The 26,294-nt window shown below is 47.7% G+C and overlaps 4 protein-coding genes across 8 annotated transcripts in view; 3 read left to right on the top strand and 1 right to left on the bottom strand.

Annotated features, from left to right (window-relative positions):
• GPSM1 (G protein signaling modulator 1) overlaps nt 1–7,912 on the top strand; it is a 120,682-nt gene extending 112,770 nt beyond the window's left edge. The window contains 3 exon segments of the mRNA XM_060685037.2: nt 843–1,045; nt 4,392–4,554; nt 4,557–7,912. Of these exon segments, the coding sequence (XP_060541020.2) occupies nt 843–1,045; nt 4,392–4,554; nt 4,557–4,594 (404 nt within the window). The 3' untranslated portion in view covers nt 4,595–7,912.
• Nucleotides 1–26,294, top strand: part of LOC148111769 (uncharacterized) — a 332,684-nt gene that overhangs the window by 234,648 nt on the left and 71,742 nt on the right. The gene's annotated exons all lie outside the window — the stretch shown is intronic.
• LOC132709953 (uncharacterized) overlaps nt 4,814–26,294 on the top strand; it is a 29,385-nt gene continuing 7,904 nt past the window's right edge. The window contains 6 exon segments of the mRNA XM_087879911.1: nt 4,814–5,026; nt 6,864–7,047; nt 7,472–7,568; nt 9,794–10,001; nt 10,231–11,376; nt 24,595–25,851. Coding sequence (XP_087736037.1) covers nt 4,814–5,026; nt 6,864–7,047; nt 7,472–7,568; nt 9,794–10,001; nt 10,231–11,376; nt 24,595–25,851 — 3,105 coding nt within the window.
• Nucleotides 12,544–23,949, bottom strand: LOC148111772 (uncharacterized). 5 transcript variants are annotated; one of them, XR_015730159.1, is made up of 3 exons: nt 17,104–18,001; nt 13,754–16,857; nt 12,544–13,051 (listed from the first exon to the last, which is right to left on the bottom strand). XR_015730159.1 is itself a non-coding variant. In XM_087879813.1 (2 exons), exons 1-2 carry the CDS (start codon nt 19,114–19,116, stop codon nt 16,525–16,527), a joined length of 402 nt encoding a protein of 133 aa, XP_087735939.1. In that variant the 5' UTR covers nt 19,117–23,949; the 3' UTR covers nt 12,544–16,524. The 5 variants fall into 4 exon arrangements, 1 of the variants encoding a protein (XP_087735939.1); XR_015730158.1 differs by having other exon boundaries at nt 16,767–16,857; nt 17,104–17,980; XR_015730156.1 differs by lacking the exon at nt 17,104–18,001 and adding an exon at nt 19,048–23,949 and having other exon boundaries at nt 12,544–16,857.

The following is a 26,294-nucleotide window of genomic DNA, read 5'->3' as shown; positions in this document are numbered from 1 at the left end:
CTAACTCACTGCCCACTGCCAACAGTTCGATCCTCACCAGCTCAATGTTGACTCATCCTTCCAAGGTCGGTAAAATGAGGACCCAGATTGACTCTGTAAATCGCTTAGAGAAGACTCTAAAGCACTGTAAAGCAGTATATAACTCTAAGGGTTATGGCTATTGCTCTTCCTTTTTCCCTTCCTTCCTCCCTCCCTCCGTCCCTCCCCCCTTTCCTTCCTTCCTTCCTTCCTTCCTCCCCCCCCCTCCCTCCCTTTCCATGGTGTGCCATGGTTAGAATGCAGTATTGCAAGCTAATTCTGCCCACTACTAGCAGTTCGATCTTGACTGGCTCAAGGTTGACTCGGCCTTCCATCCTTCTGAGTTCGGTGAAATGAGGACCCAGATTGACTCTGTAAATCACTTAGATAAGGCTAAGGCTATATACCGCACTGTAAAGAAGGCTATATACCGCACTGTAAAGCGGTATATAACTCTAAGGGTTATGGCTATTGCTCTTCCTTTTTCCCTCCCTTGCTCCCTCCCTCCATTCCTCCCCCCTTTCCTTCCTTCCTTCCTTCCTTCCTTCCTTCCTTCCTTCCTTCCTTCCTTCCTTCCTTCCTCCCTCCCTCCCTCCCTCCCTCCCTCCCTCCCTTTCCATGGTGTGCCATGGTTAGAATGCAGTATTGCAGGCTAATTCTGCCCACTACTAGCAGTTCGATCTTGACTGGCTCAAGGTTGACTCAGCCTTCCATCCTTCCGAGGTCGGTGAAATGAGCTGAGCTGATACCCCTCCGTCCCAGGTAACTAAAGGTTCCTCCAGGGCTGGCCGGCTTGCTCATCCCTCAACTGGTTTCTCTCCCAGCTCAGTCCATGGCCTCCCCGCAGACCGAGGAGCTCTTCGACCTCATTGCCAGCTCCCAGAGCCGGCGGCTCGATGACCAGAGGGCCAGCGTGGGGAATCTGCCCGGCCTCCGCATCACGCCCAGCAACCTCGGTCACCTCCGCATGGACGGCGAGGCCCAGGAACCTGGCGACGAATTCTTCAACATGCTGATGAAATGCCAGGTAGGTTGGTGGCTCTCTCGCCCTTCCTAGACTTGGTGGGAAATTCTAACAGGAAATGGGAGGGAAATTCAACCTCTGCCAAAGCTCCCAGGGACGAGGGGCTTCTCTCGTTGCTCAGGCCTTCGCGTTCCCCGGGTGAGGTAGAACTCTTTTAGGGTTAACACTTTGGCCTTGGGGCGAAGGTCTGGGTTCAAGCCGGGCTGGCTTAGGAAGAAATTTTTAAATTTTTTAAATGTTTTAATTGGTTTGTGATTTTTAAATTTTTGGGCCAAATTTATATATGTTGTGGCCCCGCCCTCTGAGCCTATCTCATTGGAGGAAGAAAGCTCCGAACATGAGGAAGAGGAGTCAGCCAGGCCTCCCTCTCCAGGCCCCTCCCCTCTGGCACTGTCTCAGGTGCCGGCCGAGGGAGAGGAGATTAGCCAGGAGCCAGGTGTCTCGGATGAGAGCGAAGGAGAGCCATCATTCCTGGATGCACGCCAACGAAGGCGTGATAAACGGTTGCAGCAGCTAAGGAGGCATGCTAGGGATTAGAACTGAGTCACTGGACCACACCCCAGAGACTATATAAGAGAGGGTGGTGGCTGGTAAAACTCCGTGACGAACAAAAACGAACTTTGGCTAGTCACATTGAACAACGTCTGAAGCTGCCGAAAGGGATATTGTTTTGCTGGACTATTTGCAATGCGTATGTAATTTTATGTTATCTGTTGCAGTAAAAGCTCTTGGCAGACGGTGATTATATTGCTGCCAAGTTTGAGATAACGACCTGTGTGCGTGCCAAGTATTTTCTTAACCCTCGGCTGGCTGTGTTTGTGTGTGTGTGTGGACGGGGACAGATCAATATATATTTTAATTGTTTTTAATATTTGTATTTCATGTTTTTAATTCTGGCTGTGCACCGCCCTGAGTCCTCAGGGAGAAGGGCGGTATATAAATTGAAAGATAAAAAAAAATAAAAAAATAAAGCCATCATTTAGCCACGGGATTCACAGAGGGGATTTTGAACCACTGGCTTTCTTGCAGCTAAATCTACCTTACAGGCAAGGATAGGATAGGGGATAGGGGATAGAGATTATTAGAATAATTAGAATTAGAATAATTAGAATTAGCATAGAGTTGGAAGGGACCTTGGAGGTCTTCTAGTCCAACCCTACACCACTTCAAACAAATGGTTATCCAATCTCTTCTTAAAAACTTCCAGTGTCGGAGCATTCAAAACTTCCAGTGGCAAGTTGTTCCACTGGTTAATTGTTCTCACTGTCAGGAAATTTCTCCTTAGTTCTAGGTTGCTTCTCTCCTTGATTGTTGAGATGGAGATGAAATGGGGAGGGGGAAGGACACCCCCGACATAGGCCATTTTCAACAAAGCGGGATAGAAATGTAGTAATGAAATAAACGACATATGGCTGTTTTGTTTTGTTTTAATTTGATTTGATTTATTGTTTAGTTTGTTCAGAGCAGTCTGGCCCAGATCACGAGACGTTGTGGCTAACTTTTTTTTTATCTAGCATTGGGCAAATCTTAGCTTTTGGTGGAAGGTCACCGGTGTGGTGCCAGTCCAGAAGCCTCAGGGACCAAGCGCAGGCTGTCCTCCATTTGGGGAGCCAAGCAGGAGGGGACAACCCTTTTCCCACTGTAGGGAAAGATCTTGAGAGTGTAGGGCTCTTCCTGCCTGCCCCTCTAAAGTCAGCTTTAGCCCATCAAACACTGGCTGTCTTCTAAGTTAGATTCCACCCGTCCTGCTTTCTCACGCTTTTCCTCCCAAGATGCTCAGCGCCTTGTATGGTGTTCTTACGGCCTCACACGGAAGTCTCCTAACAGCCCCGCAAAACTGGCTGGCATGGAAGCCGGGTCCAGGGGTGAAATCCAGCAGGTTCTGACCGGTTCTGCAGAACCGGTAGCAGAAATTTTGAGTAGTTCAGAGAACCGGCAAATACCACCTCTGACTGGCCCCGCCCCCATCTATTCTCTGCCTCCCGAGTCCCAGCTGATCGGGAAGAAATGGGGATTTTGCAATATCCTTCCCCTGCCATGCCTAGCAAGCCACGCCCACCAAGCCAGACCACACCCACCAAGCCACACCCACAGAGCGGTAGCCTAGTGCAACCCAAAAGAAGGACTTGGCTTAGTTCCCCTCCCTTAAGTCATGATTATGGCCTTTCCCTTCGCTTTTCTGCCAGGGTGGGTTTGATTTAAATCAAGTCAATTTACATCACGATTTAAATCATTAGAAAAAAAGGCTTGCTTTAAATCAACTCAGTTTAAATCATAATTTTTAAAGCGCAACTATCATCTCTTGTCCCGCAGCGGCTGCTCCTGTTGACTCACCCGCACTCTCATTCACTTTTAACAATCGTACAGTTTGTAGCGTACGTAGATTTGCAGAACAATGGGATAAAGGAATATTCCTGCACTTTGCTTTATGATTTATCTCATGGTTCCTGTGAAATTGTGGGGTGTGGTGGCTCAGTGGCTAGGACGCTGAGCTTGTCGATCAAAAGGTCGGCAATTCAGCGGTTCGAATCCCCAGTGCTATGTAGTGGAGTGAGCTCCCGTTACTTGTCCCAGCTTCTGCAAACCTAGCAGTTCGAAAGAATGTAAAAAATGCAAGTAGAAGGTGATAGGTAACGTTACTGATTGCTTAGTTCAGGAAAAGGGATGTTATGTTTAGATATTAATGTACTTAAAAGATTTGAATTAAGAGATATACGTATGGGGGTGGAGGAAATGGGTAGATTATGAGTAGAATAAATGCCAAATTAGGATTTATTATATAGTTTCATAGCCGAATGTTGTTTTGAAGGGTATAGTATACAGGGGACATAATAATAATGTTAGAAAGAAATGTTTAGCACATAGGGGGTGGTGTAAAAGGGTGGTAAAGTATTATATAATGTGATATTAATTTGGATTTCATCTTGCAGAAGCCATGGGGGGAGGGGAGGGGGAGGGGGGTTAGGGAGTGGGGGGGGAAGGGGGAAAAATGTGTAACTTTTTCAATTAAAAAAAAATGCAAGTAGAAAAATAGGGACCACCTTTGGTGGGAAGGTAACTGTTCCGTGCCCCTTTGGCGTTGAGTCATGCCAGCCACAGGATCACGGAGACGTTTTCGGACAGCGCTGGCTTTTCGGCTTTGAAACGGAGATGAGCAGCGCCCCCTGGAGTCGGGAACGACTAGCACATATGTGCGAGGGGAACCTTTACCTTTACCTATCAATGCAGTGCATCTTATCTCAGCTTCCAGAGCTTGGATTCATTGAATGAGTTTACCAAAAATGTAAATATTGCAGATTACTTTTTTTAAAAAAAACCATCTATTTTTATCCACCTGTCTTTTCTGCAGTCCTCCCGCCTGGATGACCAGCGCTGTGCCCCGCCCCATTCCATCCCCCGTGGCCCCACGGTGCCCGACGAGGATTTCTTCAGCCTCATCCAGCGGGTCCAAGCCAAGCGCATGGATGAGCAGAGGGTGGACCTGGCTTCCGGCGAAGAAGACCAAGCTGAGGATTGAGCTCAGATCACCAGCAAAGGCCCAGCTTCAGTTAGGCCAGAGCAAGCGTCCTGCGGAGGGAGGGACTTCTGAATGCTGCCCCCAGCTGAAGATCTGGGCCGTGGCGCTCGGTGCATTTCTGGGGGTGGGCAATGCCTCTCTTGTGCACTGTCTCCCCCTGGAGAACATGGCACAGGCGAGAGTGGCAAGCAGAATGGGTGGGCCCTTTCTGCTGACCAAGAGGCCTGTGGGCCAACTGGGCGAGATCGGCAACTATGAGGCATCTTCTCTGCTTGAACATCAGCTATGAAAACCAGGCTCAAGAACTGAGGAAAGGGAAGGTCTGCACCAAGGAGTCTGGATCAGGGCCACGCCCCAAGGGGCTGCTGGAGGGAGGGGTTGACACCTCCACCCCCCACCCTGAAAGTCAGGTTGACTCTGCCTCTTTAGGCCCGGATCCTGTGCCAAATCATCAGCAGCCAAGTTGGGTATATGAATTGATGACAATCAGTGACTCTGTGTGTCTGTGTGCAAACCTTGCTTTCGAAATATGCTTTTGGGTGCCCTTTTATCTCAGGTGCAATCTGATGCTGGTTGGAAAGGTGCTAGGCAGGAGACAGAGGGAAGCAAACATCCAGAGCCAGGATGTAAGGTTTCGGTTAATTGGGTGGAAATCGGGTGGAACCCATGATTACAAATGGCCTTTGACTTATGACCGCAGTTGAGTTCAGAATCGTGTCAGGTGGCCGATTTGCTCAGCGACTGCTGGCTCCTGGCTCTCCCAGTTGTAGTGCTTGGACAGGTTATTAAGCAGAGCTGGGGAGGGGGCTCATGGGGTGGGGGAGATCCAGTGCAGGCTATAAGGCTGTCCAGTATGCAGAAATCTTCCGCAGGCTACAGGGCCCACTTGGCTGATCCGGCACCACTTGTAAATTACTCCACTCCAAAGTGACAATAAAATCATTCTAAGTCTAGTTCTCTCACCTTTAGTATTCTGCATCTCTATAGAAACACGGTAGATGGGTGGGGGTAGTTGCCCCAGTTCTTAAAGCAAGGTGGGACGTGATCATTTTGCTTGAGCCTCGGTGGCGCAGTGGTTAGAGTGCGGTACTGCAGGCTCCTGCTGCTGCCTTCCGGCTGCCTGCAATTTGGCAGTTCAAGTCTCACCAGGCTCAAGGTTGACTCATCAGCCTTCCGTCCTTCCGAGGTGGGTAAAATGAGGACCCAGATTGTTGGGGGCAAGAGGATGATTCTGTAAACCGTTTAGAGAGGGCTGTGAAGCGGTAGAGAAGTCTAAGGGCTCCTACTTGTTAAGATCCTTAAGTGGATTGAATCCCAGGTTAGATGTGCCAGGAAGGCTGGGGAAATCCTGGTGTGCCCGAGGCAGGCCGTGCAGGATGGCAGATGCTACAGTGCATCACAAAGTTTGTGTCCAGCCCACTAGGATTGGGAGGTAGGCCTGTTATCACACAAAAGTCTCTCGTTTTGCCATTCCTTTCCTATTACCGTCAGGCGTGCCCAGCCTGTGTGTGGCAAGGTCTTCTTACTGAGGCTGCCTTGCGCTGCTCTCCAAGTGGTCTCCATTGCCATGATCCTTCAGAAGTTCTTGGAGTTTTGCATGCTCATTTCGTGGGCCAGAGGAGGGGCAGGTGGGGAAGCTGCAGTGCCCTTGTGGGCAGTCATAAGGTCAGGCAGAGTGCGGAGTGTTGAATTTTCCTTACGTGGCCCCAGGAGCCATGGGCATAACCTCAGGGACGGGTTATGTCCCTTCATTCAGGACTGCCATAACGAATGGTTAAATGCGGGCTACCTCTATAGCTATTGCGGCCATCACAAAAATAATATTTTTAGTAACCCATTGAAGGATTTTCAGGCAAAACAATAAAAGTTTTTAGGCAGATTCTGGCCCTCTTTTAATCTGGTTTCCTTGAAGGTAGAGAGGTTTTGTTTTTTTTTCCTTTGCTTATCGTGGACTGTTGGTTTGGAGTTTATTCCTCAATTTAATCCGCAGCTGTGGAATTAGACAAAGTTTGTTGCCGTTTCCATGGCTCCCCTATTTCTCCTGGTTCCCCTATTTGTGTGGTACTTTCAAAACTCCTGCTTTTTGAAGAGATATTCTATGGTTCCCCCCCCCCCGCCCTCCATCAAAATCAGGAGCTGGGTTGCATGCTGCAGCTCCTGAAACCATCTGCCTTTTCATAAAACACGTTGGCTACAATAGATGCTCCCCAACTTCTGATTCTTTTGCCTTTTGAACATCTCAGCAAGATTGGAAAACCTGTCAAGAAACGCCAAGGTCCCCAGTGTGTTTTCGATCCTCTCTAGTCTGGTCTCTTTGCTGCCGCCCAGAACTGTCCCGAACTGCAGACCAAGACCACAGAAAAGGTTGAGAAGGGAGACCCCGATAACCCCATGGTCCTAGACCTGGACCAGATCAAGGAAGCCTTTGCCCAATGGGTGGGGCCCAAAGGCCTCGATGGGAACCAGTCCAGGCCATATGCACAACTCAGTGAACCCAGCTGGCTGTGTTTTAAGGGTGCCTTTCCCCCCCAAAAAAAACCTATGAGGGAGCCTCCCACCGTCGGGAGGAAAAGGGCCCTTCATGCAACCTGTATCTTGAGCCAAAGGATCCGGGCTCTTGGTGGAGGAGAAGCCCATCACTTGTGGTCATGGGAACCCAACTGCAGCAGCTCAGAAACCCTGACAACTACAGGGAAGGGCTGGCTCTGCTTCCCTGTCTCCATCCTGTCCATCGAATGGCCAGCTTGATGAACGGAAGGGCCGAGATGGGGGATTGTTCACCTTGCTGGTTGAGAATATCCCAAATTGTCTCCTCAGCAAAAGCATCTTTGATCGCATCCTACAAAGCCTCCAGTGGTAGAGGACGTGCCCTGAGGGTTCAAAGGGTCCCAAATCCCCCTTTCTGGGCATAGCCACACCCGGAAAGCCTTTCTCCTCAGAGTCCGTGGGCAGTGAGGGAGACGTGGCGGCTGCTGGGGCAAACAGCCCCACCCTTTGCTTCATGCCACAGTAAGGGTCTCCGTGCCGCGAGGCCAAAGCCCCACTCCGCTTCTCTGCTGCAGAGGGGAAGGTCAGCTGGTGGAGAAGGCCAGGCCCTTCCCTTCCTCCAGGCTGGGGCAGAGCAGGAGAAGAAAAGCTGTTGCAGGGATCACCTTGGCTGCTATACTTGAAGGTATTGCTAATTTATTGTTTTTGAAGTGTGTCTCTTGTGATTTGTGGGAAGGGCAGGTGGGGAAAGGAAGCAAAGAGTTTGAATTCTTTCCCTTCCCTCTGAGAAGTCAAAGAGCTGCCAAATTCATTCGAAAGAACAGAGATCTTGGAGTAGAGAGAGAAAATAAAGTTGTTGAATAAGCTGTTTGTGAGCCAAGTTCTTTGGAAATTATTTTCTCAACCCTCCGGGACTAATGCAGGTGTAGGAAGGAAACACAGGGAGAATAAAAAAGGGAGGAGATGCCTACACATCAACACCCAAAGTATGAAGAAGAAACAGAGGGAACCTGACGTCCCGGAACACGATAGGAAAGATGAGATTGCTGCCGTTACTGGTGGGATGAAACCCAGGAGGATTTAAATTTTCCAAAACACCTAATAAAAAGAGGTGGAGGTGGAGTTGCACTTAAACAGCTGCACCTGTGTAGAAATGCAAAAAGTAAAAAATGAAGAAAACCTCCTTGAATGCATTTGGGTTAAAATGAAAGGAAAACGGAATGAAGTTGCCAGAGGTGTATACGACGGACTGCCCAATCGGAGGAACTAGATCAGGGGCGTCAAACTGAAGGCTGCTTGGATCTGGCCTGTGGGGAACAGATCGGACTGGCCCACAATGCCTCTGCCAGCGAAAACAGAGCTCGGGAGGGAAGCGTGTAGCCCTACCGGCCCCATTTTGAGGTGCAACGGCCTCCTGCACTCCTCCGCCAGCGAAAATGTGGCCTCCACCCCCCCAGCTCCATTTTCACCGGCAGAGGATTAGGAAAAGAAACTAAAAGCAAAAGAAATGTTTCTCCTTTTGCATTTGAGCATCCAAGAAGGGACAGGAAAGAGGAAAGGCAAAGAAGGAAAGACGAGAAGGGAGGAAGGAAGGAAAAAGAAGGAAAGAGGGAAGGAAAAAGAAGAAAAGGGAAGGGAGGGCAGGAGGAAGGACGGAAGGTTACGAGGGAGGGAGGGTCTGAGGGAAATCCTGTCGTAGCACTTGGCCACCTCAGGTGCCCACAAGAAGAGTGAAGATGAGCTGGCCACGCCTACCCAGGGATACCCCCCACCCCCCAGGTCAAACATAACCCTGATGCAGCCCTGAAGGAAATAAGAGTGTGACACCACTGAGCTAGATGCACCTTTTGCTAAGCATTTAGCTGATGAACAGAAAGCAGAGGAATGGGGGACTTTCCCTATCCTGGCAAATGGGGAACAGTCTCTGCACCTAGTGGGAGGACCAAACAGGTCCCCAAAGACTCTTATTCGTTTAAAACGTTCTTATAACTGCCCATCTTTCAGTCAACTCTGTGCAGCTCCCAAAAGGGTGTTTTCAAAAGTATCCAACACATTAAAACATAAAAGAAAAACCATCAAAGAAAAGCCAGGCGCCAATCCATGCCACCTTCTCCTTGTCTGACCTCCCAGCGCCTGGGGAAAAGCCAGGGGTTTTAAGGCTAAAAGGGTGGGGGCTTTTTAAGAATATGGCTCATATCTCACAAAGCTTCCTTGGCCTTAAGAGTCCCTTGTAGGGGTTTCTGCTGGAAGACAAGGGGACCATTCAGGGAATCCAACTGAGAGCTTCAGATGCTTGGGGATGGTCTTAATAGGTCCCCACATTTGGGAAATCCACATAGATTATATCAAACAACGGCAGGGAGAAGCTCCTTTGCACCCCCAACAATAAAGTTCAAATTAGCAATAGATTTCAGCCACAGCACACTTGCTTCCATGAGGATCTGAGTGGGAGGAGCATTCAAAGGCAATTTATTAGAATATTGTAGCAAAGAGATTTCCCTCAATGAAAAGAGGGAATCCAGGACACAAAGAGCGGCTGATTCAAACTCAGGGTCTCCTAAGGTCCCAGAATAGACCCAACTGGCTGCCCTTCAAGGGCTCATATAAGGCTTCAACCCCTGACCTCCGCTGGCCTCAATACGGGGGTGGTGGTGGTAGAGAGAGACCGGACTCCAAGTTCAAAGAAAGCCCCCCTCCCCCCTGTCCCACCTCCGCCCCGGACCGTAAAAACCCGCGGAACTGCGCAGGTGCCATCTGCCTTGTTGCAGGAAGAAGGATGCTGATTGGTTGCGCTCGGAATGTCGGCGATGGGCAAATGGACTCCGAGAGGCGGATCCTCCAAAGGAAAAGGTGGAACTAGTGGAGGAAAAAGGGCATGAAGCCTCCACTTCCGGAAACAAAACGGGCAAAGAGGGAGCTGCTTCAATCAGCGACAGAGGAGGCCGTTTGATGCAGGTTTGGCACAGGGGATGCTGGGAATCGTAGTCCGGGAGAGTCTCCCTGGAGGGCTGGGAGCCCGAGGCCTAGTCTGGAAGGCGGGAGGGACGGAGACGGGAGGCTGGGAAGGAGGCCATGTCCGCCTGGAGAATACCTGGGAAGCCCATGGGAGGCGGGGGCTTGAGCCTAGGCCTCCCCTGTGGGGAAGGGGACGCAGTCGTGACCCTCTTCTCTTTCTCCCCTGAAGGAGGACGGAGGATGGTGCCGGATGCAGGAAAAAGGCGCCGGCCAAGAGGAGGAGGAGGAGAGCGGGCCCCACGGAGCAGACCTGTCCGGTCCTGGCGCGGCTTCCCCGGGAGACAGCAGGGAAAGGCCGGGGTCTCTGGGGCTGCAGGAGGGAGGAGCCCAGGGGCAGCCTGGGAAAGGCAGCTGCCTGGAGGGCGATGTGGGGAGGAGGAAACTGGCAGAGACCCCGAGACGGGCCTGGAGGACGGAGGCTCCTTCGGAAGACCCCGAAAACCATGAGGGAGCAAAGGAACATCAGTGCCCAGAATGCGGAAAAACCTTCAAAAGAAATGGACGTCTTCAAAGCCACCTAATTATCCACACAGGAGAGAAACCTCATAAGTGCCTGGAGTGTGGAAAGAGCTTCAGCCAGAGGGGAAACCTTTATACACATCTAAGGATCCACACGGGAGAAAAACCTTATAAGTGCCTGGAGTGTGGAAAGAACTTTAGTCATACCAGCAACCTTTATAGACATCAAAGGATCCATCTGAAAAAATGCCTGGAGGGCGGAGGCTCCTTCGGAAAACCCCGAAAGCCCCGAAGGATCCAGGAGGAAGCAAAGGAACATCAGTGCCCAGAATGCAAAAAATCCTTCAAAAGAAAAGGAAATCTTCAAAGCCACCTAATTATCCACTCAGGAGAAAAACCTCATAAATGCCTGGAGTGTGGAAAGAGATTCAGTCAGAAGGGAAACCTTTATACACATCAAAGGATCCATTCAGGGGAAAAACCACATAAATGCTTCGAGTGTGGAAAGAGATTCAGTCTGAGGGGAAACCTTTATATACATCAAAAGATCCACTCAGGAGAAAAACCACATAAATGCCTGGAGTGTGGAAAGAGATTCAGTCTGAGGGGACATCTTTATAGACATCAAAGGATCCACACAGGAGAAAAACCTCATAAATGCTTTCAGTGTGGAAAGAACTTCAATCGGAGATCACATCTTGATCAACATCAAAGGATCCACTCGGGAGAGAAGCCATACGAATGCCTGGAGTGTGGAAAGAGATTCAGTCAGAGCAGCAACCTTTATACACATCAAAGAATCCACACAAGAGAAAAACCACATAAATGTCTGGTAAGAAAGGTAATAAAATCCAATTAAAACTTTCACTTTTAATAAATTTAATATATTTTTTTCTTTTAATAAATTCCTTTAGTCTTCCAGGGCCATGCCCAGGGTCCCAGGCCTGAGTTTGACTGCTGTCGGTCATTCTGATGGCAACTAGCAGAGCAGGCTGTCCTGGGAGGGGCGGGAGGCCTTGTATGAGTCTGGATGTCCATCTGTCAGTGGTTCAGGAGTGTTGGATTCTCAACTGGGCAGCTGTGGACGAGATCCCTGCCTGATCCCTGTCCAAAGGCTGCAGTTGAGAGCTGCTCTGACACAGGATCCAGCCCTCCCTGTGCCTGGCCTAAAGCCAGTGCTGCAGTGCTGCCTGCCCCAAGAGGAGATCAACCCTGCTGGTAATTCAATCAAGTTCAAAATTCGAGGAGAAAATTTCGCTCTCTCTTTCTGTCCGTAAACTTGGCACCATCTAACAACATGGTGTCAGGAAAAGGTGCCTCACCTAAGCAGAAATAATGGGGGGAGCTCACCTGGGACAATGGAGCAAAACACAAAACAGCAGGGCAACCCAAAGGGAATGCGATGGGAAGTTCATCCAGAGCTACGTTAATGAGAGGCGCTTCCCTGAACAGAATGCAACCTACATCCAAAGAGCTTTGCCTTTTGTGCAAAAAGATTAGAAAAGGGCAGCTTGAGTGTTGGTTTGGTTGCCTCCTACAGACATTTGCCTGGCATTGGTGCACATAGAAAAGGTGGAGCAGGTGAAGTTTCATAGGGAACCTGCCATCTCTTAGGGAACTCTGAGGGCTTTATGACCTCGTCCATGCAGGCTAAACTGCCAGTTACTGTCAGTTGTCAGAGTGAAGATGCCTTCAAGAGGTTCGTCAGTCTTCAGAAGAGCTCCTGGACTCTGGGAAATCTTCCTTCTATTTGCAGCCAATTTATCAAGAATTGGATTGCAAGGACGAAAACGCTCATTTGGCCCCTTCTTAGGAAAGGGAAGCAGAGAGAAAATGAGAACACCCAGCCATTTTCCCTGTTACTTTTAATTGTTGGCTGATGGATTTAAATCATGTCTTCATCTCCAAACTCAGGCACCAAGTTTGGTGTGGAGCTGAAAAGAATTTGATGACCTGATTTGAGAGACTTCAAGAGAAGCAAAGGGGTTTCTTTGTCCACCTGAAAATACAGATCCTCAAATAATCCAAGCCAAGCAAAAACATTTATTAAGGGAGTGGGGTTCATGTTTTTAAGAGGGCACAGAAACAAATGGTGCATACATTCAGTGTCAGGAAACAAATGAGGAAACAATAAAATACATTGATTCCTTTTGAAGTTTAAACAACAGAAAACATTGATTCTCACATACCAAATAAAGAGCCTTAGTTAAGAAGGGAAAAAACAAGCATTCTTAAACTTTAAAAAGGGGTGTATCCCATGTTAAAAGGACTAAATATGCCATTTTAAATTCGTGAAGCCTAAAATATGAAGCAACCGCATCACACAGTCCGTTTAACTTGCTGTGAATTCACTTCCTTCCTTAGACTTTGCCTCGGTCTCCTCCTCCTCTGCCCTAGGCCTTTTCTCAAGGGTTGGTCTTGCAGGAGGAGGGGGGGAGATGAGGGGAGGAGGCTTGTTGTGTAGGACATCTGTGAGCTGATGTTCAAAGTTATCCAGAGGAACCAACGTCCCGAGTTCAGGATACTAATCCCTACAGAGAGCAAAGGAGAGAAAACAATTCTTTATATCTAAAATTATTATTTCTATTCCTGGATCATTGTGGTTGGGAGAGCTTTTGCTCTGTGATGGGGAACTGTGAGAGGTAAAGTAGGGAATCGACCAGAGAGGTTTATAGAGAAGGAACGTCTCTTCTCTTCCCAAATTCAAGGCTGCCCAGAGACGGAGCGTAGGCCAAGCCTTTTCTGAGCCACTAACTCAGTCAACAATAATGTGATAAAAGGATTTCTAGGGCATTCTGCTCAGGGAAGGAATTCTCACTTTGCAAGTTGCTCAAAATAAGCACAATTTCTGGATTATGAATTCTGCCAAGCTTATAAGTCACTTGTCAGTGATTTCTGTTCTCTGAAACAAACTCTGGATTATTAAGATATTGGCATTAGTAAGGAAGCCAAGTTGCTTATATGAAACAAAATAAAACACCAATTTTCTGGAAAAAAAATTTTTTATCCATCGAACTCTGGTTCCTAACATGAAACACACCAGTTTCCTTCTTGTATCCTAGAAGTGTAAGAACCACCTATTAAGCAGACTCTTAAGACTATTTTCATATGCTGGTTTCAGGCTAAACTTCAGCTGCCTTGACTCGCAACTAATTTTACTTCTGAACTGTTCCCACAAACTAAGTCCACCTTCAGCAGCTGAAGCATCAAACCCTAAAGAACCGAATGCTTACATTTTTCCATCTACGCCGGAGAAGATGGAATCAAGTTATCAGCAATCACGTAGTGATGGTTACACCCCAAGCATTTCACTATCATGACTCCAGGATGAGAAGCCACCTTGGAAATAGTTTTTACAGATCGTGTCCTGCATTCCTGTAAGAGAAGCCAGGATCCTCTCGGGTGGAGCTCTGGGATATCCAAGGGCAGGAAATTTGGGACACGTATCCATTTATTTAGGTAGGACTCCTTTTATTAAACTTGGAGAGCAGCCCAACTGCTAATGACGCTGGGTGGCTTACAAAAGGGAAAAATAAAAGAGGAAAAATACATGGGGAAAACTCTTATTATATTAAAAATGAAGCCCCCCCCCTGTGGCTCAAGGAACAGCCTAACCCCCCTCCCACCAGCCTAGGAGCATGTATGGAAGGAGGGTCAAGAGCCTTATTTTCAAGGGAAGAATGAACCCAGGAGAGAAATTTCCAGGCGCATGGAAAGAACTGTGGGCAAAATGGAAATTGGTAAGTTTCCCCACAAGGTTCCAGTAGCAACCCCTGAATCTCAAGATCCAAGTGTTTCTTCTTCTAAGAACATAGTAGATAACAGAAAAGCAACCTGAGATTCATTACTTAAGAACACGTACTCGTCACCTTCTCTAATATTTTCCCTCTTTTCTGCAGTGTATAAATATTTATTTATTTATTTATTTATTTATTTATTTATTTATTTATTTATTTATTTATTTATTATATTTCTATATCACCTTTCTCCCGTAGGACTCAAGGCGGTGTACAGTCAAGAAAAATATAGATACACAAACATCATAAAATTGCTAAATTAAAATTATTATTATAACATAGTTTGGCCCAATTAAATTAAAAACCCAGAATTAGATAACATTTTAAAAATCATTCACATTTTTAGCCCTGCCTGTTGGAACATCAGGGTCTTGAGGGCACGGCGGAAAGAACGGAGATCAGGGATATTCCGTATCTCCGGGGGCACTTCACTCCAAAGCGCTGGAGCCCTCACAGAGAAGGCCCTCCCCCTCGGAGTCGCCAGTCGGCATCATTTGACTGACGGTACCCTGAGTAGTCCCTCCCTGTGAGAACGAACTGGTCGGTGGGAGGCTATTGGTGGCAAAATCTCATAGGTACCCAGGTCCTAAGCCATGGAGCGCTTTAAAGGTGATAACTAACACCTTGAATCGCACCCGGAAGACCACCGGGAGCCAGTGCAGCTCGCGTAGGAGAGGTGTTACATGGGCGCAATGAGCTGCGCCCATAATCACCCGCACGGCTACATTCTGGACCAGTTGGAGCCTCCGGGTGCTTCTCAAGGGGAGCCCCGTGTAGAGAGCATTACAGTAGTCCATACGGGAGGTAACTAGGGCATGAGTGACCGTGCGCAAGGCGTCCCGATCCAGAAAGGGACGCAACTGGTGGATCAGACGAACCTGATAAAAGGCACCCCTGGCCAAGGCCGTCAAATGATCTTCTAAAGATAGCCGTGAATCCAGGAGGACACCCAAGTTGCAGGTCCTCTCTGTGAGGAGCAAGATCTCATCCCCACTTGTCAGTGATGGTACCAGCCGACTATACCGGGACGCCGGAAGCCACAGCCACTCGGTCTTGGAGGGGTTGAGTCTGAGCTTATTTCTCCCCATCCAGATCCACACGGCCTCCAGGCAACTGGACATCACAGCAAGGGCATCATTGGGGTGGTCTGGGGTGGAGATGTATAGCTGTGTGTCATCAGCATACTGATGAACACTCACCCCGAAACCACGGATGATCTCGCCTAGCGGTTTTACATAAATGTTGAACAGAAGGGGTGAGAGGACTGACCCTTGCGGCACCCCACAAATAAGGTGCCTCAAGGTCGACCTCTGCCCCCCTGCCAACACAAACTGCGAATGGTCAGAGAGGAAGGAGGAGAACCACCGAAACACGGTGCCCCCTATTCCTAACCCAGCAGGCTGGCCTGGCCTAACTCTCCTCTTTTAAATTTTTAATTCGTTTGATTTTATAAATTCGGTGTTTTAATCTGTGTTTCGGCCAAAATATTTAATAATTGTAAGGGACTTTTAATATTTGTATTATCTGTATTTTATCTTGGCTGTTCACCGCCCTGAGTCCTTCGGGAGTAGGGCGGTATAGAAATTTGATTAATAAATAAATAAATAAATAATCCCCTCCAGCCGGTGCAGTAAGATACCATGGTCGATGGTATCAAAAGCCGCTGAGAGATCTAATAGGACCAGGATAGAGGAGCAACCTCTGTCCCGAGCCCTCCAGAGATCATGCACCAATGCGACCAATGCCGTTTCCGTGCTGTATCGTGACCTGAAGCCCAACTGGAACGGATCCAGATAGAAAACTTCATCCAGGTATCGGGGTAGTTTTCGCGCCACCACATTTCTCAAATATACCTATTGGTCTGCAGGGGAGTCTCCCACTATTCTTTTGCAGGACAGCCACTGCGGTACATACCGTTCAATAAACACAGCAGTGAGCCTGGTGTCAGCGTTCCAAACTATGATTTCCCCAGCGCTGACATGAATGAGTGGGAAAGAGCCTGTTAGAAGTAGTAGCTTGACTTTTCACCCAGTTCTCCCCCCCACCCCCCACTCCGGCAGATAACGACACCTAGGTGATGAGAAGAGGGGGGAATTCCTGTGACTTGAAGTAACTGAAATGAAAGATGGAGAGTAGAGGATTTCCTGCCTGAGCAGAGGGGTGTGAATCAAAATCAAATTCTTATTTTTTCCCTCCTGTGTGGATGCTTATATGCCTTTGAAGATGTCCATTTCTTGTGAAGAATGTTTCACATTCCGGACACTGATATTCCTTTGCTTCCTCCTGCATCCTTCGGAGCTTTCGGGTACTTCCGAAGAAGCCTCCACCCTCCAGGCCCGTCTCGGGATCTCCGCCCATTTCCTCTTTCCCGCATCGCCCTCCAGGCAGCCGCCTTTCCCTGGGCTCCCCCTGGGCTCATCCCTCCTGCAGCCCTGGAGCCTCTCCCCACCATCTCCAGGCAGGGCTGCTCCGCGGGGCCCGCTCTCCTCCTCCTCTCGGGCGACGCTTCCTTCCTTCCTCCGCCGGGCTTCTCCATCCTCCTGCAGGAGAGAAAGAGAGGTGGATCACGGCTCCATCCCCTTCCCCGCACGGGAATAAAATAGAATAAAAGTTGGAAGGGACCTTGGAGGTCTCCTTGATTAGTTTCCACCCATTGCTTCTTGTCCTGCCCCCCTCAGGTGCTTTGGAGAATAGCTTGGCCCCCTCTTCTTTGTGGCAGCCCCTGAGATATCGGAAGACTCCTATCCTGTCTCCCCTCGTCCTTCTTTTCATCAGACTAGACATACCCAGTTCCTGCAACCGTTCGTCATACGTTTTAGCCTCCAGTCCCCTCATCCTCTCTGTTGCTCTTCTCTGCACTCTTTCTAGAGTCTCCACATCTTTTTTACATCATGGCGACCGAAACTGGATCCATTCTTCCAAGTGTGGCCTTTCCAAGGCATCATAAAGTGGTGTCAACACTTTGCGTGATCTTGATTCTCTCCCTCTGTTGATGCAGCCCAGAACTGTGTTGGCCTTTTTGGCAGCTGCTGCACACGGCTGGCTCCTGTTTAAGCGACTGTCCACTAGGACTCCAAGATCCCCCTCAGAGTCACCACTGTTGAGTGAGCTGCCACCTATACTCTCCCTGAGCATTTTGTTTTCCTTGCCTAAATGTGGAACCTCCTTTTTTTCTTTCAACCTTCAACTTCATTTTCTTAGATGGCGCCTAATCCTCCCCGGGGGGGGGGGGCAGCTCTTGCGGACCCGAAAGAGACCCTCCCAGACTACGACTCCCAGCATCCCCTGCGCCAAAACTCCATCATCCGGGCTCCTTTGATCGCCGATACAGGGAGTTCCTTCCTTGTCCGTTTGGTTTCCGGAAGTGGAGGTTTCGCGCCCTTTTTGCCAGAGGTTCCTCCTCTTCCTTTGGAGGGACCGCCCCCCAGGAGTCTTCCTGCCTATCGCCGCCCTCCGCAGGGCAACCAATCAGCCTCCGCCTTCCCTCAAAGAACCAGAGTACGCCTGCGCGTTGCCCAGCGTTGTTCTGGTTCCACGTGGAGGTGGGCCGCTTAAAATTTGCGGTCCGTTCTGCTTTCCCCCCTCCCGGCATCCAGGCAAGCGGAGGTTGGGGGGCCCTTCTGCGGCTGCGACTTTCCCCCCCCACACCATCGGAGGTCTATCCATAAGCGAGGTGCGGGGGAGGGGGGCACCCTTCCTTTGGAGGGACCGCCCCAAGGAGTCCTCCAGCCAATCGCCGCCGTCCCCCAGAGCGACCAATCGGCGTCCTCCATTTTCAGTCACCGAGAGTGCGCCTGCGCGGTGCCGACTCACTTTCTGTTCTCGTGCGGAGGTGAGGCTGGGGGGGGATTTTCCCTTTGATCTTTGGGGTCCCTCTTCTCCCCCTCCGCCCCCTCCCCCCGCATTCAGGCAGGCCGAGGTTGGGGGGCCCCCCTGGGTCTCTGACTCTCCCACCCTTCCCCCAACCGGGGTCTCTCCCTAGGCAAGGCGGGGGGGTGGAAATATGGGGGGGCACCCAGGCAGGCGGGGCTGAGGGGTCTCCCCTTCCTCCTGGGGGGCTCCAGCCAGGCTCCTCCGTGGCCTCCAAGCAGCGACACCCCCCCTCAAGCTCCCCCCCCCAAAAGACCCCTTTGCAAATCTGCAGGAGGGGGAGAAATCCCCCCAGGACACCCCCCCCATTAATATGTGGGCCTCTCAGCCTTTGCTGACCCCCCTCAAAGGTAAACCTTTCCCTCCGTTGCCCTCTGGAGGTTGGGGGCCCCCCTGGGTCTCTGGCTTTTCCCCCCATCCAGGGCCCCTCCCTGGGGAAGGTGCGGGGTGGAGATCTAGTAGAGGGACACTCAGGCAGGCGAGAGCTAAAGGGGCCGCAATTTGACATCCTTTTAATGTTCTTCTTGTTTTGCACCAAAGACCTGAGGGGATCAAAGTCCCGAGTCCCGCATAGAGGTGAGGCGGGGGGGGCTCACTTTCATCTTTGGGGTCCGGTCTCCCCTTTGGGGGCCCCCTCCCGCATTCTGGCAGGCAGAGGTTGAGGGGCCCTTCTGGGACTGGGACTTCCACCCCATCCAGGCTCCCTCCCTAGGCAAGGTGGGGGGGGAAGGTTGGAGGGGCACCCAGGCAGGTAAGAGGCCAAATGGGCATTTTCACCCTCGCAATACAACTCTGGTAAATTGGCTGCAAATAGAGGGAAGATTTCCCAGAGTCCAGGAGCCCTTCAGAAACCAACCTACCTCTTGGAAGGCACCTTCACTCTGATAACTGACAGTAACTGGCAGTTGAGCCTGCATGGGTGAGGTCATGAAGCCCTCAGAATTCCCTCAGAGATGGCAGGCCTCCCTTGGCCTCCTCCCAAAGCTCACCTGCTCCGCCTTTTCCACACCCACCAATGCCACGCAAATGTCTGAAGGAGGCGACCAAACCAATCACTAAAGCTGCCCAGTTCTCCTATTTTTGCACAAAAGGCAGACTGTTGGATGTAGACTGCCTCTCTCAAGGGAAGCTCTACTCTCTCTTTTTTTTTTTTTTAGAAAAAAAATATTTTTATTTTTAAACAAACAATTCATCGTCAATCAATCAGTGTAACATCTTTTGCTTTTGATAAATTGCTGAGATAGCCTGTACAAATTGATCCCCAAAATTCATCTTTTTTAAAGTCTTTAGTAGAAAATTCCAATCCACTCTATCAAAGGCCTTCTCTGCATCCAAGAAAACCAGCACTGCAGGGATCTGTTTATTCTTCTCAAGATATTCCAATAGATCTATTACTTGCCTTACATTGTCCTTCATGTATCTACCCTCGATAAATCCCGCTTGATCATCATGAATCACCTTTTGAATTACTGGCCTCAACCTGTTGGCTAATACTTTCGCATAAATTTTATAATCAGAATTCAGAAGAGATATTGGTCTATAATTCTCCGGTTTTTTAGGACTGGCTTGCTCTTTTGGTATCAAAGATATGTAAGCTGTTGTCCATGATGGGGGTATTTTGCCCCCTTGTTGGATATTGCAAAATAAATCTCAAAGTTGTTCCACCATTTCGCCTTGCAAAGTTTTATAATAGACTGCAGTCAAGCCATCCGTACCAGGAGCTTTAGCTGTTTTTAATTGTTTAATTGCTACTATTATCTCCTCCTCTGTTATAGGATAATTCATTCTTTCCTTTTGTTGATCAGTAATTTTTGTAACTCTCTTATCCTTTAAATATTTTTATAACTTTTTTATCATCTAGGTATTCTTCTATAAGTCCATTTTGCACATCCTCTTTAGCATATAATTTAGTATAATAATCCACAAAAGTTTCTTTAATTAATTTTTGTTGAAAAATTTCTTTCCCTCCAATATCAATACTATCAATAGTCCGTATACTCTGTTTTTTCCTCAATGTATAGGCCAACCATCTGCCCGGTTTATTAGCGTTACAAAATGTATTATGCTTCGCATATTGTAAGTTTGTTGCAACTTGTTCCGCCATAAGCATTTGAAATTGGTCTTTCAAAAGTTTTATAGCACCACGCATTCTTTCATCTGTTGGATTTTTAATAAGTAACTGTTCTTTATTCTTTATTTCTGCTTCCAATTCAGATCTTTTCTTTTGTCGAATCAGTCTATGTTTAGAGTTCATATAGATAAGCACCCCTCTCATATAAGCTTTGCTTGCGTCCCACACAATTTCTATTGGGGTGCCTTTATTCAAATTTAGTTGAAAAAATTCTTTCAGGTGCTTTTTAAGTTCTATTATATTTTTTTCATATCTGAACAAGTTCTCATTTAATCTCCAAGAGCGTCTCTCAGTCTTGCCTATCTCAATTTCTATCCATACTGGGCTATGGTCAGTCAAAGTTCTTGGAAAAATCTTTGTTCTTTTTGTCTTAACGAGTAAATCATCTGACAACAAAATGAAATCGATCCTAGAGAAGGATCTATGTCTGTCTGAAAAGAAAGTATAGTCCAATTCTTTTGGGTTGTGTATTCTCCAAATATCTTTTAATTCCAAATCTTCTTTCATATCAAAAAAGGTCTGTGGTAGCCTAATCCTAGACTTCGCCAAACTCTTTTTATCTAATTTGGAGTCAATTACTCCATTCCAGTCTCCCATGATTAAAATAGATCTATAATCCCATTGCAGTATTTTAGTATGTAGCATTTTGTAGAAGTGATCCTGTTGTAGATTGGGAGCATAAATTCCAATCAAAAGAATTTGGCCGTTTGTTGTAAATAATTCAATTGCTACAAACCTACCATCTTCATCTACTTCTATAACTTTAGCCGAAAATTTTTTATTTACATAAATAACCACACCATTCTTTTTTTGCAAAGTTGAAGATATAAAATGCGTTCCTAGTTTGGAGTTTATCAAATATTTTTGATCTTGAACTGTAATATGCATTTCTTGTAAACAAATTATATCATTATTAAATTGTTTCAAATATGCAAATAATTTCTTCCTTTTCTGTACTGAATTCAACTCATTCACATTCCAAGATAAACACTTAATCATCATCTTTATCTTCCTGGAGCAAAGAGCAGAATAACCGAATGTCTTCCAAAATCTTCAGTCTCGCTCCCCCCATGGCTCCAGTCTCTTGTGTAGTACTCTTAGCTTCCTTTTTATCATGTCGCTGTTGTTGCTTTTCTTTAAGTTGCTTAGACTTAGCTCGGGTTATACGCTGATCCTTAAATTCAACCGTCTGCACCGGGTCCAAGATTGGAGAAGATTCCAGCAAAGGCTCATCCAGAAAACCTCCTTCAGCGCCCTGCGATTCCTCTGGTTCCTGCTTAGACTGTTCTTGAGGTTCTTGTTGAAGTTGCTTCTTATCACTCTCCTTAATCTCCAGAACTGTGGATGTACGCGGAGATGGTGTTCTTTCTTTAAAAATAGTAGTGTAAAAATGCTCCGCTTTCTCCACAGTGTTCAAGCGATGTCTTTCTCCCTTATATCTCAAAATTATACCAGTTGGGGCATCCCACCGAAATGGTATCTGTTGGTTTTGCAGTTCTTTAACAAGAAAGCCAAAGTCCTTTCTGGTTTTCAACATTTTAGGTGGTAGCTCTTTATAGACTCCAATTTGTGAGCCCCCCACTTGTACAGAAGTATGAAAGGATTTTTGCAGGATGTCATTCCTTATTGCTCTATCTGTAAAATATATGACCACATCTCTAGGCAGTTGTCTTTGTCTGGCCACCCAAGAATTCACTCTGTAAATTTTATCTATTTTGTAAAAAACCACATCAGGATTAATTTTTAAAATCACAGCCAAAGCCTCAGAACAGACCTGTCTCAAATCCTGTCTGTCATCTTCTCGAATTCCTCGAAGCCGTATAGCGAATTCCATTGCCCTGAATCGCATCATAACAATTTCGTTCTCGACTTTCTGCATTTTATCATCAACATCAGAAATTTTATAGTCATTATCTTTCATCTTGACATTAACTTCTGATTTAAATTCTTCCACTTTAGAATCAACTTTGATAATAAATTCTGCCAGGCCAGACGCAACTTCTGATATTTTTTTGGTCACCTTATTTTGATTCTGTTTCACCATGTCTTTAACTTCATTAATTTCCTGCATAATTTCCTGATGAGACTTTTGAATTTTGTCATCTATTTCCTGTTGGGATTTTTGAAATTTATCATCCAGAATTTTAGAAATAAATTCTTTTAAATCTCCCACATCAAATTCTTTTTTCTGAGTCTGTAGCTGTTGGGCAGGGGGAAGCTGCGTTTCATGTTTGTGTGTGGGGGATCCCCCCCCTGTTGTCTTCCCTTCCTGCTTCTTTGAAGCCATCCTGCCACGTAGGCTAGTTTTTCTGAAGAGGGAAGTTCCTTTTCCTTTCCCTCCTCCACAGAGACTTCTAAAAAAGTCCCCCAGATTTAATCAAATAAAAACTGAAGTAAAGCAAAGTCAAGTATTGAAAAGGGAGAAATTTTTCACTTATTTCTCTTATTACAAACGAGGCAACTTTGTAGCAACTTGGAAACTTTGTAACAAAGCAAGATAACTTCACCAATCCACACTCGCTGGCTCGTTAACTCTAAGGCTGAGCGCCATGTTTTTTCAAAGCACTTTCACTCATTCACATTTTTCTCAGGTTAAAGAGTCAACAAAGCGCTAATACTTGCGTTTCCAAGTTTCAGGGTTCAGGTAGTTTCGCTGTTTATTAAGGCTGGTTCTTTTCGCTTTAAGTTTCCTGCAGCCGGCTTGTTCTGCAGAGGCAGAATCGTCCCACATCGCCCGGAGTTTCAGCAGGTTGGGAGGGAGCCGCGCCTGTTCTCTCCCCAGAAACAATTCCCTGGGGGGTTACAGGGGCTCGACCTGTGCCCTGCGATCTCTGCTTCAACAATCCTGAGGATTTTGAAGTTTTCGAGCCGCTTCTGGGTCGCGAAGCGGCTCTACAGGCGGCGGGGCTGGCGGAGCTTCAAAAGGCACCGCCGTCGCCGAAAACAAGGAAACCGGAAGAAACCGGAATTCCAGATTGGAATAGAATCACAGAGTTGGAAGGGACCTTGGAGGTCTTCTAGTCCAACCCCCTGCTTAGGCAGGAAACCCTACAGCACTTCAGACAAATGGTTATGCAATCTCTTCTTTAAAACTTCCAGTGTTGGAGCGTTCACAACTTCTGGAGGCAAGTTCTTCCTCTGGTTAATTGTCAGGAAATTTCTCCTTAGTTCTAAGTTGTTTCTCTCCTTGATGAGTTTCCACCCATTGCTTCTTGTCCTGCCCTCAGGGGCTTTGGAGAATAGCTTGACTCCCTCTTCTTCTATCTCGGAACAAAAATTCTCCTGGATCAAACAGAGACCATGTAGTTGCTTCTTAAAAACAAATTTCTCAGTTATTGAATCCATATAGAGAATTTATTAGAATCCTGGATTTATTTTTACAAACGAGGCGGAGAAGACATGCAGCAAAATGAAGGGGAATATTTGGAGCTCAGGGTTGCCATGAGGGGTCTCACTCCCTTCTAGCAAAGATGATGTTAGTTTGGACAATGAAACGTCTGCAAAAAGAGGAGTCCCCCCTCACGTCCAGCACAGCTTCCTCCTCTCTTTCCCCAACAACCACCCTGTGAGGTGGGCTGGACTGAAAGAGCGGCTGATTCAAACTCAGAGTCTCCTAAGGTCCCAGAATAGACCCAACTGGCTGCCCTTCATGGACTGATATAAGGTCGCAGCCCCAGAAGAGCCCCTGACCTCCCCATCCCTCGATATGGAGGTGGGGGGAGGAGACTGGACCCCAAAGGGAGCCCCACCCCGTCCCACCTCTGCCCCGGACCGTAATAACGTGCGGTACAGGCGCCATCTGGCTTGTTGAAGGAAGGACGCTGATTCGTCGAGCTTGGGATGTCGGCGATTGGCGAATGGACTCCGAGGGGCGTATCATCCAAAGGAAAAGGCGGAACTAGTGGAGAGAAAAGAGCTTGAAGCCTCCACTTCCGGAAATAAAATGGGGAATGAGGGAGCTGCCTGAATCGGCCACAGAGGAGGCCGTTTGATGCAGGTTTGGCGCAAGGGATGCTGGGAGGGTCTCATTTGGGTCCACTTGAGGTGGGGGCTTGGGCCTGGGCCTCCCCTGCGGGGAAGGGGACGCAGCCATGACCCTCTTCTCTTTCTCCCCTGCAGGAGGACAGAGGATGGCAGCGGATGCAGGAAAGAGGCGCCGCCCGAGAGGAGGAGGAGGAGAGCGGGCCCCGCGGAGCAGCCCTGCCCGGTCCCGGCGCAGCTTTCCCGGGAGACGGCGGGGAAAGGCCGGGGGCTCCGGGGCTGCAGGAGGGAGTAGCCGAGGGGGAGCCCGGGAAAGGCGGCTGCCTGGAGGGCGATGCGGGGAGGAGGAAACGGGCGGAGACCCCGAGACGGGCCTGGAGGGCGGAGTCTCCTTCAGAAGACCCCAAAAGCCCCAAAGGATCCAGGAGCGAGGAAGGAACATCAGTGCCCGGAATGCGGAGAATCTTTCCAAAATAATGAAAATCTGAAAAACCATCTAAGGATCCACACAGGAGAAAGGAAATATGAATGCCCGGAATGTGGAAAAACCTTCAAAAGAAAGGACACTCTTCAAAGGCATCTAAGCATCCACACAGGAGAGAAACCTCACAAGTGCCTTGTGTGTGGAAAGAGATTCAGTCAGAGGGGACATCTTTATACACATCAAAGAATCCACACAGGAGAAAAACCTCATAAATGCCTGGAGTGTGGAAAGAGATTCAGTGAGAGGGGATATCTTTATACACATCAAAGAATCCACACAGGCGAAAAACCTCATAAATGCCTGGAGTGTGGAAAGAGCTTCAGTCAGAGGGGATATCTTTATAGGCATCAAAGGATCCACACTGGAGAAAAACCTCATAAATGCCTGGAGTGTGGAAAGAGATTCAGTCTGAGGGGAAATCTTTATAGACATCAAAGGATCCACACTGGAGAAAAACCTCATAAATACCTGGAGTGTGGAAAGGGCTTCAATAAGAGGGGACATCTTTATACACATCAAAGAATCCACACAGGAGAAAAACCTCATAAATGCCTGGAGTGTGGAAAGAGCTTCAGTCAGAGGAGATATCTTTATAGACATCAAAGAATCCACACAGGAGAAAAACCTCATAAATGCCTGGAGTGTGGAAAGAGCTTCAGTCAGAGGGGAACTCTTTATAAACATCAAAGGATCCACACAGGAGAGAAACCACATAAATGCCTGGAGTGTGGAAAGGGCTTCAATAAGAGGGGACATCTTTATACACATCAAAGAATCCACACAGGAGAAAAACCTCATAAATGCCTGGAGTGTGGAAAGAGCTTCAGTCAGAGGAGATATCTTTATAGACATCAAAGAATCCACACAGGAGAAAAACCTCATAAATGCCTGGAGTGTGGAAAGAGATTCAGTCTGAGGGGAAATCTTTATACACATCAAAGGATCCACACAGGAGAGAAACCACATAAATGCCTGGAGTGTGGAAAGAGCTTCAGTCAGAGGGGAACTCTTTATAAACATCAAAGGATCCACTCAGGAGAAAAACCACAAAAATGCCTGGCAAGAAAGGTAATAAAATCCAATTAAAACTTTCACTTTTAATAAAATTAATACATATTTAATGAGTCCTTCGGGAGTAGGGCGGTATATAAATTGAATAAAATAAAATAAATAAATAAATAAATGAATGAATGAATAAAATAAAAGCAGTGTATAGATAGTCCTTGACCTACAACTATTTGCTTAGTGATTTAGTGAAGTTATAGCAGCACTGAAAAAAGTGGCCTTGACCAGTTTTCACACTTACGACTGTTCCAGCATCCATGTGGTCAAAATCCAGGCGTTTAGCCACTGGCATGTATTTATGACGGCTGCGCTGTCCCAGGGTCACATCATCACCATTTGTAACCTTCCCAGCTGGTGTCCCACAAAGTCATTGGAGGATTCACAGAACAACTTCACAACTGTAGGATATGAGCTGCCAATTATGGCAAAAAATGGGGTGCAGCAAC

The sequence above is a fragment of the Pantherophis guttatus genome, chromosome 16 (genome assembly GCF_059756535.1).
Source record: "Pantherophis guttatus breed Tessera chromosome 16, ASM5975653v1, whole genome shotgun sequence".
In the NCBI taxonomy this organism is placed as follows: domain Eukaryota; kingdom Metazoa; phylum Chordata; class Lepidosauria; order Squamata; family Colubridae; genus Pantherophis; species Pantherophis guttatus.
The sequence above is the reverse complement of the archived record's forward strand: the minus strand, read 5'-3'. Positions and strand labels throughout refer to the sequence as shown.

Excerpts from the sequence above, each read along its gene's own strand:
- LOC148111772 (XM_087879813.1), bottom strand. The coding sequence starts at position 19,116 with ATGACCTCACCCATGCAGGCTCAACTGCCAGTTACTGTCAGTTATCAG. Across the intron at positions 16,858-19,047 it reads GTGAAGGTGCCTTCCAAGAG|GAGGATGGAGAAGCCCGGCG; the intron begins GTAGGTTGGTTT and ends TCTCTCCTGCAG.